This window comes from Oreochromis niloticus, linkage group LG9 (genome assembly GCF_001858045.2).
Source record: "Oreochromis niloticus isolate F11D_XX linkage group LG9, O_niloticus_UMD_NMBU, whole genome shotgun sequence".
NCBI lineage: Eukaryota > Metazoa > Chordata > Actinopteri > Cichliformes > Cichlidae > Oreochromis > Oreochromis niloticus.
In genome coordinates, this window is record NC_031974.2 from 9,639,379 (window position 1) to 9,659,559 (window position 20,181).

The window sequence follows — 20,181 nt, forward strand, 5'->3', positions numbered from 1 at the left end:
GCCGAGCTACCTGCTGTGGAGGACTCCTTGTGAATAAGGGAGCAGCTGAAAATAGCTTTGAATTCATTCAACATAACATCTGGTTAAGCTAGGTTGTTAGCATCCAGCCTGGGTCACAGGCAAGCTAACATTACCTACCAGGGTACTGAAAAAAGGCAGCTACCTAACTTAGCAAAGTACATAATATCTGCTAATTCAACCAAAGTGCTCATTAAATAGCCATTCATTGTAAAATGTCTTTATCAGCAAATGTTATAAAAGACAACAGAGTCACACAGCCTGCTAACCGTAGCTTGCCTGCTAACTAATTTAATTGCTTGCAGAATACTGAGCGGATTGGATGGCTAGCTTGCCGAATTAACATATATGTCTAAACATAGCTTTCTGCAGAACTAGCAGAAAGCAGTGCAGCACTTTCTCCCTATTTTGTGCTTTTTTTTTAGTAAATACTGTTTTGGTTATTGCTTCTTTATGTTTAGAATTGTAAGCACACATGGTCAAGGATTTTTATCTTCATCTTTAACTCCGCTCTAACTGATTAAACACTACTTCACGCTATTTAATCTATTTTGCCATTCATTTTTCAGAACAGTTTCAAATCTTTTATGGCTTATATACAGTGATGAATCCTTTTACCTTTTTTTTATAGCTGCATATTTCAAATAATGTAGTAGCCATTTATATTTTTGCAAGTTTTTTTTAAGCAGTCTTAAGATACATTCAAGTGCTGACACTTACTTAATATGTATTTTATGCTTAAAGTGTTTGAATTTGAACATGACATCTAATTAGCAATGGTAAGAAATTCAATTTTTGAGATTGAAGATCTAATCTAAGTGTGTGTACACATGGGCGCACCGTACACTTGATCAGTCTCTTTAGTGTGAGCCAAACTCTGCAGTCCAGAAGGGTCAGGCATCACGTGGGCTGCAGTACAAATTCAGGGAAATGAAATGGCACAAACATAATTTACAAGACTACTCGACATCAGACTCTGAACATTTTGAACAACTGTGTAAAGGTCTTTGTTGTTGTGATGAAAAAAGAAAAGAAAACATAACCAAAACGATCTCTTATTTGACAAAAAAGCCAAGGAGCAAGTGTCATTTGACAGAAAGCTTTTGAGAGCTGCCATGATGCAGTGTTTGTGTCACCACTGGAAGCTGGCAAACACAGTTTTCTCAGAACAAAAAAAAAAAGAGGGGGGTCGTCTCGAGGCTCACGGGTGGTTGGAGATGGAGCGGTTGGGCGTACAATGAACTCCACAATTCAGCATCTAATCTGTCCCCTTTTCCTCCCCGTCTCTCTTCCCTTGTATTTATTTGATCGTCTTTTCAGTCCCCCGTGTTTATTATTCCGTCTATCTGCCCAGCGGATGGTGATTTTTTTTTTTTTGACACAGCACAGCTCTGACACCGCAATCAACACTTCCCTCCCCAACTCCACTGCCCACAAGAACAGGAAGGAGAAACAAATAGAGCTCCTGGGTGACCTGAATTTCAACAATTCACACAGCCCCACATGTACAGGAGACACAAGCTTAGATAAAACCCAGCCTCTGATGAATGGAAGGCTTTCCTCCTATCCTTGAGCGTAATTACGTCTTTCTTTCCCCTTGTTTGATGTATACACAGTAGCAGCCGGTAATATTGAGCACTCCTTTGACCACCTCGTGAGATGACCTGACCCCTGTTGGTCGATAAGCCAGACTCAGACAGCAAGACAGATTCGACGCCGAACAACTGCTCCATGCTATGAAAGTTGTATGTCTTCGAAGTCTGTGGGATTTGTTTACAAGCGTCAAGGGTAGAGAAACACAGAGTGAGACTAGGGTGTGAGTTGGAAAGAAAGAGACTAAATTACCAAAAGAGGCAGGAAAGGACAGGAAAAAAAAGGAGAAGGAAAGGAGTTAATGTACCGAGCCCCCTGCTAAAGGTTCCCTGGTGACTGTGCCTGGCTGATGACAGATCGACACCTCAACCCCGCGCTCTATCACTTTCCTGTACATCTCGACACACCAGGGAGCGCACATATACACCCATCTCGCACTGTACAGAAAGTGGCCCCAGTCTGGAAGTAGCTTTTAGGATGAACGCAGCGCCGACGACTTCCCGACGGCCCCGTGGATTTCCCTTTTATTCCGTCTCCTTTTGTGTTATTTTAGCGCCGCGATAATTCCAAGTGACACGCTCTCCCCGTCGAGATTTGGCTAAAACAGCGCACGCAGGAGTCTTATTTGCTCGGCACATGCTATGTGCTTCTTCATTTGTAAGCGAGAAAGGGGGCTGAATTATTGATAAAGTGTCATAAGTGACCACATTGCATTAAAAATGGATTTGCTCTCCTGAAATAAGTAAATTGTCTGTGAATAATTTAGGTGACTCACAGCTTGGGTCTGAGATGTTTATGCTAATGTTAACATTTCAAACAACTGTCTTGTACACATGTCCCTGCAGAAATAAAACAAAGTCAACATCTGGCTTCTTCTTCTTCTTTTTTAAATGAGGTACATCTGTAAATTACTTCAGTGATAGTCTCTTGTCATCGCTCCCTCTTTAGCGTTTTCAATGTTTACCCTTCTAGCGCGCCAAAGACTCGCAGGTCTCTCAAAGACTGTTGTCACTCTTTTATTTCAGTTCCTCTCTCAACGTGTCACTTATTTATTTATTTCCCCACACTCATCTTCAGATCTAGGTGTCAGAAGATGAGTGCGGGGACTTTGGGAGGCTTTAAAAATTGTTTATGTGTCCCTCAGATGGATTGCGCGTCTTCTCAAAGAGCGCTCTTTAGTCGAATTACATTTGTTCCAATTTAAAACTTTTTTTATTTTTTTGTATTTCTCTGAAGGACGGTGTCCCCGAGTGTCCTTGTGCTTCTCTTTTTCTCATTGTTCCTAAACTCTGTCCTCCTTCCTCTGTTGAATTTTGCAGGACCTTGCAGACGGTGGGGCCGTCGCACGCGCGCATTTACACCGTCGCCGTGTATTTCAAAGGAGAGCGAATCGGCTGTGGCAAAGGCCCAAGGTGAGTAAGATGGTACAATATAATAAGACACAAACAAGACAAGGCGTTCTCCTTCTCAATGCACCGCTAATGGGCTCCAGAATAATGGCTGCACTTTATTGATGGTGTTTATTATAGCAATTAAGCTCTGGCTGGCCTATTTTATTGGGAGAGACATTATGCATCATGAAAATGAATCGATCTGTTATCGATCCGATGTAAATTCTGTTATGGAAATATCACTTTGTGCCGAGGAGAGTTTGACGAGGCGGCGCTGCTGCTGGGGCTGTGTTTAGGTCTACCTGAGCTATCGTGTTCACACAATATATCTATTTATTTTTTATTATAACCCCCCTTCAGTGTTGAGTTGCACACCTTTTGTGTGTGTTCGCATATTCATGCTTTTGTAAAGTAAAGAAAGTGAATCTCTGCGCCGAGGCCTTTTCAGGGTTGGAGGGGTTGACGATAAAGCTGCAGCTGAGCCTGCGAGAAATGAAACCTAAATCCATCAAACATCTTTCGCCCCCCCCCACACACACACATGTGAAAATCCCCTCCACGACCCCCTACTTGAAACCGCTCTCTCTTGCACTAAGCTGGCGATAAGTTTGTCCCTTCCACAGAATCTTTGGCAGCTTACTGTTTTTGTATTTACATGACTTAAGCTCCCAGCCACCTCCACTGCTGGGCTATGATCACACACCACATAATATATACGGAGGGGACGATGAATTGCAGGAGTAAACGGTGCCCAGCGTAGAGCCGCCGATAGGCTTACCTTTTGGAAATGCGTGCACCGTGTTACCTGAGATTGTTAGCGAAGAAGGGCTCTTTGGAAAACAAATATAATGCACTTTTGATAATCCTCTCAATATTGGTTGTGCGGTATTTTTCTCTTCTTCTTCTTTTTTGACAGGAATTCAAAAAAAGGACATTTTAAATATGCTAAAGACCTTTTTCTCTCTCTTTCTCTGTCTCCTTTTCTTTAAAAAAAAATTTTCTAATCTAGCATCCAACAGGCAGAAATGGGAGCTGCGATGGATGCGCTCGAAAAATGTGAGTTGTTCGGCAACAAAGACCTCTCCTCGCCACACACACATACACGTTTTCACACTTTAAGCCCTTCACATGCTTTGCTTCAGTGTTGAATATTAGCTTTGGCTGTACAGTATGCAAGATGGCTGGCAGAGAGCTGTGGCCTGACCAGCCGGTTGGCTGCAACATATAGGACATTAGGTTGTTTGAAGTGCTAGCCCAGAGCACAGGCATGGGGCCTAGCCAGAGATGGAGAAGCAATAAAACAAGGACGGGGGAAGCTAAGCATCCTCGACCACGTCGATCATCCCCGGGGGACGGCGGCAAGTTTGTTTCGAGAGCCACACAAAGTTTGTATTTTTTTAAAATGTTGTTTTCAAGCGCTTTTTAGAGACCACGAGAGCGAGGCTGCACACTCTGCTCCGCTCTCTTATGCTCAGAGCTCCTCTTCAGATTTGAAGGAGTGCAGCTGACGCGTCCCCCTACGTGCTGCTTCACTCCTTGGCTGTTTTCCATCTTGTCATTGTGTTTTCATCAAACGCCACTTAAGGAAAATAGGTAACGTCTCATTCGCTGCTAAGTAAAAAATACAATTACGCGGCTCTCAGAAACACATCCACGAGCCTCTTCCAGCACCTCCAATTTGCTTCCTATACTCTGCATACGTACGTGGGCATAATAACCTCCATTAAACTGAGAGTGGAAAGAGTTTGGTTGTAATTTCTGGACCAGGTTCACTTGCTATCTGTGTGACCACATTAATCAAATGTACAATTTGTTCTTTACTCAACTAATTAGCTGGAGGTGAACACAAATGGCTTTGTTGGAACAGGCCTGTGGAACTTGCAGAGGGCAGAAAGGTCAAACTTTGATTTCATTTGGCTTCTAAATGAGGCCTCCAGCCACTTGTGATTGATACTGTTTGCGCACCCAGGCTTTAGCTTTTTATGAAACATTAGCATTAGTGTGTTATTATTTAAAGCCGCTCTCTCAGCCTCCCGCTCTCCCTCCGTTTTTGGCTCCCTTTTTCCCTCGCCTCCCTCCCTCCTTATCAGGGGGCGTAGTTCAGAGCACACAGTCTCTCTCCTGTGTCATCCTCCCTCCCTTAATTCCACCCGTTTCCTCTCCCCAGTGTACAGCTCTGTCACCATGATTGATAGATGCTCATTCCTAGTAAATGAACATTTCCCCCCTCATAAATTGCTGTTTCATGTGACTAGATTAGCAATGCCTTTTAAAAGGTCAGGTAATTTAAAATCATCTCTTCAAGTCTTCCTTCCTTTGGCGCAAAAAAAAAGCTTCCAGTTCTAGAGCTTTGTTTGACTTTGCACCATCACTTCATTTAAACCCACTAATTTACAAGTCAGCTGTCAGCTTGATGTACTCTCTGCTCACACCGACCTGTCTGTGGTGTTACTCTGAGCAGTTTTTAAGAACATTTACAGAACTCTGCAGAGATCTTAAGCCACCTCTCATTTTATATTTTGTTTGCAAAATGGCATGGAATATTTGGTATCACTGCCCTTATTCTTCACCGTAGCTCAAACTCTCTTAGAGTTCTTCAAGTAGTCTTCAGGAATAGTTCTCTGGGATTGTTGAAGGACATTCAACGCTCTTCTTTGGATGATGGCCTTTTGTTCTGTTTTCTGTCGAGATGACCCCACGCTGCTTCAGTAATGTTGAGGTCTGGGCTCTGGGGTGGCCAATAGATAATGCTCCATTGTGTATTTTGATTTTACAGCATCATCAGTGTGTTTGGGATCTTTTTCATGCTTAAATACAAAGCTGTTGCCAATCAGATGCTTTCCATATGCTATTGAACGGTGGAACAAAATCTGATGGCTCTTTTTCGTGTTCATAATTTCATTAGTTTTGACAAAACCCCCCAACACCACTGGCTGAAACGCAGGCCCAAACCATGACAGATCCTCCACTGTGTTTTACACATTACTGTAAACCAGCGGTCCCCAACCCCCGGGCCACGGTCCGGTACTGGTATGCGAGTCATTTGATACCGTCTGCGAGAGTTGAGGCTTCAGGGTTTTTATCGTTAACTCGGTTTCCCTGGGTCTTTTCCCGTGTTGTAGTTACGCGTCTTATTTTGAAAGAAATATTTACGCGTTACCATAGCGACCAGAGAGCATTAAGGGGCAGAGAGGAGGATGTTACTCTCAATGTTGTTGGCACATTACAGGAGGACGCTGCTAATAAAGTTATTACACAGTGAATTTGCGTTTATTATTATATTTACAAAATACCACAGTTTTTGTCTTGGTCGTATCATTTTGTTGTATTTATCCGCAACACCTTAAAGGCCCGTCCGTGAAAGTATTGTCGGACATTAAACCGCTCCGTGGCGCAAAAAAGGTTGGGGACCGCTTTTTGCACCAGAGGTTGTCCTCTCTCCTGAGCTCCTCCATACATGTTGATCATGATTTGAACCATCAATTTCTAATTTCGATTCATCACTCCATCAGACCTGTTTCCACTGATTTTCAGTCCAGTTCTTGTGTAAATTGGCATACCTCAGTCTTTTCTCTCTGCTTCTTTCCTTAAGAATGACTTTGTGACAGCCATTCTGAATCTTTTCTCATTTCTTAAGGACATGACTTTGAGCTACTGCTCATCTGCCGTAGATGGGTTTTTTATGCCTGCCGCTTCTTCTTTTGTCCTCCACTTGTCAAGTTTCTACAAATTTTTTGGGGGACGCTCTGCACACGATGCTGAGATATGCCAAGTTTTTGGCTAATAGCTCTTCAGGAATCACCTTGTTGGTACAAAAATACTATTTTATGCCTGTCAAACTGTGTTATCTTTGGTATTTTTCAGAGATTCAGCTAAAGAAATGGGAACAAATTGTGTGTTTTTGTGACAGGCTGGTAGTAACAAAGTGCCTAAAGATACAATTTAAAACGGGTTCTTTGCTAAGTTCGCTGTTATGTGTAAACAAAAAACATTCCTGTGAAAGTGGTCAGGTACAAGGCCTGGACTGAAAATAAGTGAAAAAGCTGCCAATGTCTAAAGAAACCCTGAAGAACTGTTGCTCAAAGCAAAAGGAGCTCGGGCTCGAGACTTTTGCACAGTATGTAGATAAAAGCTGCGTTACAGGCAGGTATTCCTAATTAATTGTAGTCGTTTAAGACACGAGTTGTGAGAACTAATGCCGATGAAATGGTTTTAAAAGACCATGAATAACGAAAATCCTTGCAGTTAAACCTGCCTGTAAAATCTTCAGTGAACTGTTGCTTGTTTTTAGTCCAGTCGCTTCCATCTTTCACAGATAAGCCTCATTATTTAAAGGTCATATTTATTTTAAATGAAATCTAGTTTGCTGATCATTCCTTATTATTCATAACTTAGTGTTCAGGCTTAAATGAATCACTTTGGTACTGGAAATCATAGTGAAAATTCATTAATTCCATTGTTGAACATCTTTTTGTTAAGCTAAATATGCAAGGTCAGTCAGCAGGGTTCAAACACACTTTGAAGGATTTGTGTGTCTCCTGACCATGAGCTTGTATAATGAGACTGGAGCTCATCTGCTGCAGAACCGCCTGACGCATCAACTCCTATTGGAGCCGCATTGTCTCTCATGTGATTGTCAAGAGCCTCGCTTCATTTGTTCGCATAGCAAGACTAATCAAGGACATTAGCCCCGGTGTCATGTAATTCGTCATTGATTGTCTTATTGGCCCTCAGTGCAGTACTGGCTTACACCATTACTCCTCGTGTACAACAGCCGTACCTTGTGTTACTCTCGGATCGAAAACAACTCGACGCAACGTGTCAGGATTCATTTCCATGTTTTATTTAAAGCCTCCTCGAGTATCAGCAGCACTTTGAGCAGGATTGAACTTTTTGTTTCTGCTGCAGAGCTTTTCCTGCCTGACAGAATCCGCGGCTCCAGCGGTGTCAGAGAGGTGAGAGACATGGCTGTGTTCAGTCAGACAGCTCAGAGCTCATTAAAGAGACCGGGCCCCAATATTTGGTGTGTGTGCTGTCTGTAGCTGATCCGCTGGTGGCTCAGCTGATTCACATTTCATTATTTGATGGCCCGCGTTTTGACAGTCTCCTGCCTGTGTCTGTCAAGGTAGAATTAAATGTTAACCAAGGCCCAGACTGGGAGAAACATGAGTGCAAACAAATCGAGCTGAGAGCAGCCAGGTAGGCGAACGAAATCGACGTGAGGAAGGAGAGGAAGAAGGAGTCGGTGGTGCAGTGTTTCTGAGGCCCTGGGGCTCCATGCACCATGCACCGTTAGGTCTAAGGCGACATCAAATATACATGGAAACGGCTTAAGCATTTATCATTCATCCTTACAGATAGTACAGTGCCTGTTTAAAGTCTCCCATCTCTCTATGACTCAGTCCCCTCCCCATGCCGCTTTTTTCCAGCTTCCTCACAGCTGCTTGTTTCTCAAACAATACGGTATCTGTTAAATAAGAGAAGGAGCCTCAATCTGCCTAGTAGCTGGAAGGGGAGCTGCATTCTTTCTTTAGCTCTCTCTAAAACCCTTAATCTCTGGATAAAAGCACTGGATGGAAAGAGGCAAAGTAAAGTACAGTATGCAGAATCTCCATTCACTGGCTTGAATCTTTTGTTTGGCCTTTGGCACGGTAGGAAAATCCCTTCATCAGCACCGCTATACAGGCACACTATTGGCTTGTTGACTGATGCTGTGCGTGTGAGCTGTAGGTGATGGACTCGATCTATTGTGCCTGAGCTTTGGCTGAATGGTGAAAGACCAGTGTATGTTCTTGAGCTCTTAAACGGGGAGCTGATCTCTCATCACAGGTTCCACCTCCAGCTGCTCGTTTCAGCAGCAGCGCTGAAATGAGCAAACTTTATATTTAAAAAAGGAAGCCAGTGCAGAAGTGCTTTAAAGCTGCATTTTTCTCTAATGACCAGCAGAGGGTGACTCCTCTAGTTAACTCTAGCTCTGTGGAAATCTATGGAGAAACTGCCTTCGGCACCTTTGGTCTGTGATGTCAATAAACATGATCTCAGTCAGTAGTTTTGTGTTTTATTGAATCATAGGGCATCAGCACAGTTGTGTTTCAATTTTCTCAACTTCGATATTCGGCCAGTGAAATCGCATTTTACTAGAAAGGAAGTAACACCGCCTGTGTTAATTTCCCAAAAGGAAGCTCGGTTGAGTTCTTTCTGCAACATTTCCCTTAGAAATCCTAGATAGATAAGTGCTTGTGCAAACAGCCATCTGTCCATCATTCCATGACAGCGTCCTCCAGACATCGTTCTACCCAGCAACACACTCCAGTTCCTCCTGAGGGATTCCAAGATGTTCCGGGGGTAGACAAGATGTATTATCTCCCAATCAGGTTCTGGGGCTACCCCGAGGGTGTCCTTATACACCAGAAATCCTCCGAAGGGAGGCGCCCAGTTGGCTTCCTAATCAGATGCCACCTTGAGCAGCAGCTCTACTCCAACATCCTCACCTGTTCTCTAAGGATGAGCCCAGCCTCTTGAGAGCAAACTCATTTGGCAGCTTATATTCATGACCTTTCTCTTTCAGTCATTCTCCTATGGTCATGAGATCTGGGTGAAGTTGGAATATAGATAGATGACTAATATGAAAGCTCCACCTTTTGACCAACTCTTTTTACCATGAGCAGTTCACTGTTTTACCTTCCCATCACTCATTAAAAGATCCCAAGATCCTTAGGATTCCCCATGCGAGAGAGTTTATCTTCACCAGTCCAGAGGAGGCACAGAGAGAACCATGGCCTCAGATTTGCAGGTGCTGACTGTTATCTTGACAGGTTTGCACTCTGCTGCAAACCAGTTCAGGCTGAAGGTTGATGAATCCAACGGAACCACATCAGATGCTTTCTGAGGCAGCCCGTTCCCACTCCCGAGGCGTAATATAATGACAATTTGTCAAGTCCCGCGGTATTCCTGAGGAACGCGAAAGGTGACCGTCCGCGTTCTTATGCTATGCGCCGGGGTATGGATGAAATCCAGTAGAATGATGGTCCCGCGGTAATACACGTTCCAGCCATGTATTCCAGCCCTAACCCTATCCTTGTTGCTAACCTTAACCAGCATTTTAATGACATTACATAGTGTTTTCCAACACGATTTAAGTAAAACGAACATAGATATGTAGATTCATTTCAAACAGGTATCATGTTTCCTCATTTTTCTGATCTCGTAATCTAGGGATGTGTTGGGTGCCCAGAAGTAACAAAGTGCCTAAAGTAACATATTGACAATATGTCACCTTGCATAAAATTTTACGCTTTGGGAGTGAGAATGTGTTGTCTGAGGTTACCAAAGTACCTGCTATGAGTTAGCTGTCAATCACCTTCAATGCAATGAACATGAATGGAATCATTATTTTTGTGTATGTAGATTGGGTGTCTAATGGTGTTCAATTGTAAAAGTTAAAGCCAAGGTTAACGGTACAGGTGATGGGCTCAGTCGGCTCTGTCAATTGTGAAGTCGTGTCACAGCCTTAAACTTTGGCTGAATAGTGAATGCTGAAGTGAAAGGACAAAAGAGGGAGCTGATCTCTCATCACAGATTCCACATCCAGCTGCTCGTCTCGGCACTGCTGCTGGTGGGCACAACAGAGCGCGTTGTTGCGCAGGCCCCCCGACTGCCAGTTCTGCACCTGAATCTCAAGACTGCAAACCTCCATCCTTGAGAGAAATTACTATGTTGTCAATTAACAAAAAACCTGTGCGGAGCGAAGTGTAATAACACTTTAACCAAAGCTAATCAGCATGCAAAGTGCACCGTTTCTCAAAGGTGCTTTTCTGCAGAACGCCGGACGGCTGAGAATTCACAATATGCTTTTGTGATGCCCAACACAGGCCGAAATGAAAAGGCTTGTGTATCCTTAGCAACCATATTCTTTGACGATTGCTCTTGTGCTGCATGTTAAACAATGTAAATGGCCAAATTTTTATTTATTTTTTTCCTCTCGAGTGGGTTATTCTCAAGTCATCTCCTAGGGAAAAATGCTGCTGATTTCCATATTTTAACTGCAATATGTAGTTTCCTCTCCGAGGCTCACCAAGTGTTGCTTACTCACCGAAAGCATATTGAAATAGACTGTGTGTTTCTGTGTGTTCATGCATGTGTGTGTTTCTTTCAGCATGCTTTTTTTTTTGCTCAGTGTTCTTTCTTCAGGATTTTTTTTTTCATTTGATCCTTCTCTTTTTTTTAATAGGATATTGCTGTTATCATGCGCTTTTCCTCTCTGTTGCCATAATGACAAATTATAGTGTTGCAAGGGGAAGAATACATTATCCTTTTCCATTCACAAGCTGGACACATATTATATGGAAATTGCAGGGGGGGGTTGGCGGTGGTTCATTTGCCATAGTAGGTTCTTGAATTTTGATTACAAGAACTGGTTGAGGACAACCAAAGCACTACATGGCCTTTACTCGCTCATGGCCAATTCCTCCTGGCAATCAGTTGTAGAATTTGCTGTTCTGAAGCCCTGGCTAAAGCCAATTATGCTTTATTCCATAAACTGACAGGAAAAAAGAAAACTACCTCACAGCTCTCTAGAGAGCTCAAGGTGACATCTTTAAAATATTTCATATGCCTAAACAACTCTCCAAAGAATTTAAATTAAATTGAAAGGCAACCTAAGCCTCACATGTAGGAGGCTGGAAATCCTTTCAAAACATCTGAATGCACAACACCTTTTCTCTTCTCTTTTTTCAACATTAGAGGGGACATTCTTTAACGTGAAACCCTTTCATGGTTTTCGAATGACTGATTATCAGCGCCAAAGTGGAGGTTAAACGCAACACAGATGGTTAATGTGTCCCTGCAACATGTGAGAAACATTTTCACTTGTGCTACTGTGGCTTATCTTTGCAGCCGTGGTCATGGGTCTGCAGCAGGAGGACAGCAGCTTTTTGCAGAAAACACAAATCCACACCAGATAGTCGAGTAGTTGTCTAAAACCCTAAGGCGCCATGTTATCAGCTGTGAGTTCACAGTCTGGACAATAGAAATAATTAAATTTTCACATTTATTGGGGGATAATGTACATTATCTACTCATGATACAGCTCCTAAGTATTTAAGACAGTGCCGTATTTTCTGTTGTTTGGCTCTGTATTGAAGCACACTGGATTTTTAAATAACATGGTCTGAGGTAAAACAAGAATCCTACAGATGCTTAGAAAGCCTTCAAAGATATTACATTGCTGAATTGCTTAAGTTAAAAAAGCATGAGTCAATCAATGAATACCTCTTCCATCTTTATTACGCAAATTCCAACAGCAGAATCAAAACACTCATTTTGTTTTGTGGTCAGGACCTTCAGAGCAAATGCAGTCTCTGCTAGCAAGCATGCAAATTCAATGAAAATTAGCTATTAAATCCAGATTTTGCATCACTGGCAGAAACCAATAGCTATTAAAATGTACAAGGTATTTTGTTTGCATGTAGTTCCACCAAAGTAAACCTTATCAGCAAGCTTGTCACAAGGCGATGAAGACCTATCAAGCTGTCAAATAAACCATCAAGAAATTGATGTGTTTCCGCTTCCATGTTTGTTATTCTAAAGCTGGTCTTGAGATTTCATACTATCATAATTTTAAACGGTCTTCTGTCTTATCTTAAGCAGTAGGAACAATGTAAAAGTGCTGAATGATAGCTTGATGTTGATGATTCTTTGTGTCCATCTTGGGCAAACAGGCTAGGAGAATATTATTTGATATAAAGTTCTTGTTCTTTGAAGACCCAGCAGTGAGAATTTGAAAAGCTGTCATTTCGTTAATGGTGTGTTTAGACCTGCAGCAGAGTAAAGTTTTCTATTCAAAGGCACAAATCGACTTGGGGCAAAAGGAGCCGAATATGCATCTGTGCAAGTTCAATATATTTCACCTTTAGTGTTGTGATAGCATATCAGATGAGATTCTCCTGCAGATTGTGGATTTTACTGAGACCACCCACTATCAGCAAACGTATTGTCGCCCTTTAAAGGAAGCTGAAGGTGTATATTCAACTTTGAGAAAACCAAAATAGAGGACTTGAAGGAAAGTAAGGGAAACTGTAGGATTTCCTTAGAAGTTCTGGAAATATCCTCCTGTGAACTGATTCCAAGTATTGATCGTACTTTGGAAGGAAGTAATTCTTCCATTGGCTGTTAAGGGCTAATAGTAGCGGATTTCAAAATGGTCCAGAAACCCATGAGATGAAACTTCACTTCACATTTGTTCTGATGCACCATAAGACTAGTCAGACATCAAGAAAGACCTTAAGAACTACAGTAGATTTTCACTAGAAAGCTGCTTATATCCTCTATTTAAGTGTTTTGTTACCTGCAGTTCTTTCCAGTCTCATATTTATAGCTAAGTGTTTCTATATTAACTCTTATTTCCAACATGCAGATGTACAAATGGCTGATGAATAAAAGGATAATCTAAACCTTTTACTGTATCTACTTTAACCTTCAGCTCAAGTTTATCATGACTTAAATGTGTCTCAGCGTAAATACCAAGTCCTATTCACGAGTTCTGAAAAGACTATAGAAAGCATTTAGAAATGATGTTATGCAATGTGGTCTCTGGAAATGGAAAGAGTGAAAATGAAAGTGTTTGCATTAAATTAATGGGTTTTTGCTTCCCTTTTTCCCCTTAAACATATTTCATTCTTCAAACTCTTCGCCTGCTCATTGCATTAGTAATCTAATGCTTCTATCAACAATTCAGGTTTTACATTGGAGAGGCCGTTAGTTATTAAGCAGGCAATTCAGTTTGGCCTTAAAATGAACCTGTGACCTCTTTCTGTTTTGTTTGTTCAGATGTTATTTTACTTGGCGCAGTGCTTGTCCTAACAATTGGCATAATCTGGCCTAGATGACCTGGTAGACCAGGTATGATTAAACTCAACACACTAGCAAAAAAGCAGTTTATTAAAACTTCATACACCTGGGCCTTGAAATGTACAAAGTCTTTCACTTGTAGATTGAAAAATGGAAAAAGAAAGCATGGCCTTACATGAAAGGAAAACCATAACCCTTGACTCTTACATTGAGGGGATCTAGTTGCTGTGGAAGGTCGTGGTTTGGGTCCACTTGTCCCCTTTAGAGAGAAGATCAATACAGCTCAATACTAAGTTATCCTGAGTGCTCTCCAGATGGCAAAGCACGTATATCCTGGGATGGGATGCCTTTTATTCATGAGGTACAGGCAGAAAAAAATAAATAAAAGTTGGACACAGCTTCCATAATATCGCCCACTGCTTATAGACTTTGCATTCTGAAACAGCATGTTGTTTTGGGGTTTTGGGGCTAGCTTGTTCGTTCATTACAGGTAAGTTCTCGCTTCTGGCCAGCATATTTTTGGGGGGGTTTTTGGAGCCAGTAAAATGGTTTTGGCTGCCAAAATCCTTAATTAAAGCTTAAAAATGCAGAGCCTGAGGTTACTGGTTACTGGTAGTTATGTTCATTTATTCTGCCTGTTAAACTAACTTGGTTTTGTACCCAGTCTGAGTGCTTCAGTGCCAGTTTTTGTTACTTCATGTTGGCTTCAGTCCTAGAGATTGGTGGTTGGGAATAAAGGTTCACTGAATGGTTTGAGGATTGTGAAAGTGATCTAAATCAAATGCTGTGACCTTCATAAGTCACACATCCATTCTGTCCAGTTTAACACTTATGGATGAGTTTGGACCATTGTTTCTTTTCATTCCGAGGCATAATATACCTAGTTATGACAGATTCTACCAAAGTCTTCCTGTTATGCACAAGGTGTCCTCTGGCATCAAGTGGTAATGGCTCCATTTCCAAGACCTGCAAATTCCACATTAGGAGGTTGGAGGGAGGGTGCTAAGCTGTGATTGGTGACAACCCCAAACCTAGCCTAGCTTCACGATTTGGAAAATCAGTGGTAGATTAAAGAAAAAAGTACTCTCTGCAATTTGCCATCCATTTGTATGAATCCAAATTTATGAAAAATGATAACCTGATACTTGCAAAGTTCGCAGAATTGTACAAAACACACAGAGGACCTTATTTTAATGTCCTGTAAGTACACACCATTGTGGCTCCTCTGTTTTCCCTCACAGGCTATCTTTAAAACGTTTGAGGAAAAAGGTATTGGAAGCCTAATTTGCCTGAGTTTGCATGGTCATGATCAGTGACTGGAAAAACTGCACAGTCAAATGTGTGTCTCAGCGAGTAGACACAAACCACCGGGCAGCTGTCATGCATGCTGTTTTAAATTGAAGTTTGCAGTGGGCAGGCACAGTAATGTAAACACTTAATGGAAAATTACCTGAGCAGTGAATATTAAAATTACAAACGGTGCTGCTTGGCATGAAAACTGAGGGAAGTTGCTTCTTTCAAGACGACACTGGTCCACCAAATCTGGTGTTTTCAATATTTTTAAACGAGTCACTGCTCTGTTATGTGCTTGAATCATTTTAACTGAAGGGAAAATGTATTAACAATAAGTAAAATAATCTCTCCTAAGTATGCCAATATGATCTCATTCCAATTTGTCCGATGTGAGTTTTTGTTAGTACTCTGAAAAGAAGTTAATTACCTTTCTTGAGTAGACAAAATAAACTGTCAGCTGCCACTTTCTGAAATTTTAACAGGCATTTTTTCTGTCACCTTTGAAAAATCTACTCAAATATCTGAAACATGAAGAGAAAAAGCTCACGTAAGTAGCTTTAAAAAAGGAATGCATCACTTTTGTTCATTAGAAGTTGACATTTTGATGCTAGACGCTCACACAACATTGTCATCACTAGCTTGACATTGGCCTCTCCTCCTTTAAATTACTTCATTGTCATCTTGATTCTTTGATTCTTATTTTGAATTGTTACTACTGCTATAGGTCCAGCTCTTATGAAATTCCAACCAACACAAAGAAATGTTTTTTCATTGTTTTTTAAAGTAACTGATGTTTCAGTTGTTTATCTCACAACTTTTTCATGTTTCACAACCATCCAAAGCTCCAATATTGCAAATACAAAGGAATTTTAATCAATTTTGACTGTCTTTCGTGTCATTTTCAGCACTGCGTGGAAAAAAAAAAATAAACTGGGTATCTGAGGCAAGCAAAACTAGTTGCTTCTACTTATGTGATTTCTGTAACATTATTTATACAGTTATCTTCGTAATACTTACACAACCTTTGCTACAAAGCTCCTATCCACCATTGCCTGCTGTATTCTTGGGTTGCGTGATCTGCAAAACAAGCCCAAATCTTCACCCCTCCACCACCGTGCTTGACAGTTGGTATTACGTGTTTGCGCTGACAGGTTTCTCCAAAGTACAGCCAAATACCTCAACTTTGGTCTCATCTGTCCAAAGAAGATTGTTGCAGAAGTCTTGTGGTTTGTTCAGTTGCAAGTTTGCAAAACTAAGCCATGCTGCCATGTTTAGACAGAAGGTCCATTCTTGAAATGCTCTATGACAGCGGTCCCCAACCTTTTTTGCGTCACGGACCGGTTATGTCCGACAATATCTTCACGGCCCGGCCTTTAAGGTGTCGCAGATAAATACAACAAAATAAAACCAGTACCGGTACCAAAAAAGAAGATTTATTCATAACACATGGGAAAAGACCCAGGGAACCAGAGTTAATGATAAAAACAATTCAAAAATAACAATAAAAACTGATAAAAACCCTGAAAACCATAAATTTCACACCCGAGGCTCAACTCTCGCGGTCCAGTACCAAAGGACTCCAGTCCGTGGCCCGGGGGTTGGGGCCTTTACTGCAGCCACCTTGAGTTGCTTCATTGAGTTGCATTGACAGCTCTTTGGACCTCATATTGAGAATTCATCGAAGTTCATCACTTAGAATTAACTCCAGATCTCTAATCTACTTTGTTTGTCATGAAATCACAAGGGAACAGGCCTCACCTGGCCACAAAAGTGCTTCTCAGTTACTTTAGAGCCTTTGAAAACAGAGGACTATGTACAACGGCTGTAATACCTAAACAGTTAAAGCAGTGTTTTTGTTAAAGCCCTTGAGTTAAAGCTGAGAGTCTGCGCTTGAATGACAGCTCAGTTGTTTCATTTATAATCCACTGTGGTGGTGCATAAAGGCAAAATTGCAAAAAAAAAAGTGTCTTTGTCTAAAAACTTCCGAACCTGAATCTAAGTGGAACCTCTTGCAAATGATATTTTTAATCTCAAAGGTTTTTCTTTCCCTTAAAGGTTAAAAAGTTTAAATTAAAAAAGGTGTAAACACTTAGTCATTGCAAAATTGATGCAGCAGAATACTTAATAAAATATTCCTTTGTGTATCCGTCACTCGGGCCAGATCTATCCGTGCTCCTGTATTTGCTGCCGTTAGCCTTTTAAGCACATTCTCTTGAGTACGCCGCCCCCACATTTCACAGCTCTTAATGAAAATATGTGACACAGAAATGTGGAAATCTTGAAACAGAAACCAATTTGCGTCTTGGTGGAGACTTTCACAGAAAGCGGTTCAGAGTGTGTCTCTCTGATTGACACGAGTCCTGAGCAGTTCAGTTGTTGTGGTTCCCACTTCCTGAGCCTGGGCTCCCTGTGTGTTTCACCACATTTGGAGACGACTCGAGCCAAGTTGGCAGCGAGCAGAAAACTCAAATCGAGGCCTCAGAACTTCTCTTTAGAAACTAATGGCTGATGTAGCCAAAGCTGCAGTTTGCTGGTTGAACGCCAAGTAGTAGCAGCTTTAAAAGAGGTTTCTAAGCGAGCAGTTTAATATGAAAGTTTTCAAATAGACACAATTTCAAAACTTTAACAGTTTCTTTTGTCTGGTGCTTATATACCTTTAAGCTTGTATCTGTTTTTGTTTCATATTTTTCTTCCTGCTGTCACACTACGCCATCTTATTACAGATCTCGTTTTCGAAATGTTCGCTTGTAATTATGTTATCAGATCTCACAGTCATTGTGCTGAAACCAAACAAGGCCTGTCTAATTCCTTGTTACTTCATCATTATTAATGAAATAACAACATGAGGGCAATTTAATTTCAATACTGCCTGCAACATTTTCGCTCATTTGACCTAAGTGACAGCATGACACATGCTATGAAAACCATAGTCAGTGCAATTTGGGAACTAAATTGCTGTCCTCGCCCAGTTGGAAACTGACCTTGTCTCCTCACACCTCTGCTTCTGTGTTTCTCTCTCTTTCTCTCTTTATCTGTTCTCCTTGGTCGACTCCTGTGTTTCCCGCTCTGCCTCTCCCTGTACCAGATAACTTCCCACAGATGGCTCATCAGAAGCGCTTCATCGAGCGGAAATACAGGCAGGAGCTGAAGGAGATGAGACGAGAGCGGGAGCGGCAGGAGAAGGAAACCGAAGACTCGGAAGAGTACAGGAAGTGACAGCACCTTCTTTGGGACAGCCAATCAGGACCCGGGTCCACATTAGGGAGTCTTCTCTGCAGATGTTGCAGCTGTTCAGGCAAGAGTTAGCAAAACGGAGGTGCCACTAGTTGATCGTGAAGATGTAGTAAGGAAGATAGATGGGTTTTAGGTTGGGATCAACTGGGCTGAAGTGACCGTTAGCACAAATATTTGGAGGGAAACTAGCTTTGTGGCCGGGATTTTCAAAGTAAAAGTTGGACAAAGGGCAAAGAGAATTAGAAATGACGCCTCGTGCGTTCATGTTTTATGCTGTTTATCACTCCGGCTCTGTCAAAGGTGGCTTTATGTTGTCTTATGTGTATGTTAAATATAAAGTGGAACCTTTTTAAAAACAAAGCCACAGCAGGACCTCACCGTATTACTGGCACATGGCAAAAAAATTCATTTTTTAAATGGAGTAAGAACTGTTAAATAAACCATCAGAGGATCTATTGTAAATAAAGTTTCTGATTCTGGTCCAAAAAGTGAGATTTTCTTATTTATTTTTTGTATTAATTGTAATCCCCTCCCACTCAGATCTCTGCTAAGAGGCCTAAACCTCTAAAACAGGATGAGTCCGTTATACTCCCTCACTACAGTGTCACCATCTGTCTCACATCTGCCACTCATCCTCTAATAATCAAAATGTGATTTCCCCCCCCCTCCTCTCACTCTCTTTTTAACCTCTCTCTAAATCCGATTGGCTGTCTAACAGATCTTAATTATAGATTGTCTAATTAACAATTTCCTCAGCTCAGTAGCCTCTGGATCCAGCTATTTAGCAAAAGCCGTCATATTAATAACTATCTGACGTCTAGAATCGGGTCTTTTATACTGAGATTTATTGTAGATAATAAATACATACCTGTGAGGATGGTAGCTGTCTAGCTTACTAGCCTGTGGCTGCTGTCACATTTCAGATAAAAGTTACATTTTTCTTCATAACTAGAGGAAAAAAAGTGAAAGTGGTCCACTAGAGCTGCCACACAGCTGTCTGTCAAACAATGTTATTCTGAAGGAGAAAACCTCACAGCAGCTGATTTTTAGAGAGATTTGAATGTTTTATGTAAATAGTCAGTAAGAACTTCTGTCAATAATTTATTATCTTACTGAGCATATTTGGTTCATGGAAAACATAATAACTAAAATTTCATAAAACAACTAATCATAATAATGACTATATTATTACAGTTAGTAGTAGTAAAAGAAGTATTTAGTATAAAAATGTTTAAACCCATTTTCCAGGACAGCGGGACCATCCTTTTTTCATTCTTAAAGGTTAAGGCTGTTCTAAATTTGTTCATACGCAAAATTTGTGAATGAGGTCGGTTGTCATGGCTACACATTAACGACCAACAACTACAAATCTATTTTAAGTTAGACCGGGAGCTTCACAACTCGCAGACAACGGAGGTTTTTTTGATAAAAGGAACACATAGGTACAAATAATACAAATAATATTTTTGTTTATTAAAAATCTCCAATTCACTTTTTCTTTCTGACCCTTGTTCTGCTGTAACAGGTGAATTTCCCCAGTGTGGGATTAATAAAGTCTGCTGTATCTAAGACACAAGGCTAGATTGTTAGTTACTATAAATTTTAATACTGAAAAAAATGAACCCAATGTGTTTTAAATGAAAGAAATCAAATTTCTGTAATAGCGTCGAGTAATGTAATTTTAAAAAATGTTTATCGAGCATACTTTAAAATGTGTTTAGATGTCAGGTGTCTTGGGTGTTGATGATGATCTGATGATTACACAGTACATATTATACATCACTATGCTGCCTACAGCCACATT

At 41.1% G+C, this 20,181-nt stretch overlaps 1 protein-coding gene across 1 annotated transcript in view; it reads left to right on the forward strand.

The window, feature by feature from the left end:
* Nucleotides 1–18,865, forward strand: part of drosha (drosha ribonuclease III) — a 129,769-nt gene extending 110,904 nt beyond the window's left edge. The window contains 3 exon segments of the mRNA XM_019362997.2: nucleotides 2,931–3,023; nucleotides 4,012–4,058; nucleotides 18,229–18,865. Of these exon segments, the coding sequence (XP_019218542.1) occupies nucleotides 2,931–3,023; nucleotides 4,012–4,058; nucleotides 18,229–18,359 (271 nt within the window). The 3' untranslated portion in view covers nucleotides 18,360–18,865.
* The last annotated feature ends 1,316 nt before the right edge of the window (nucleotides 18,866–20,181 follow it).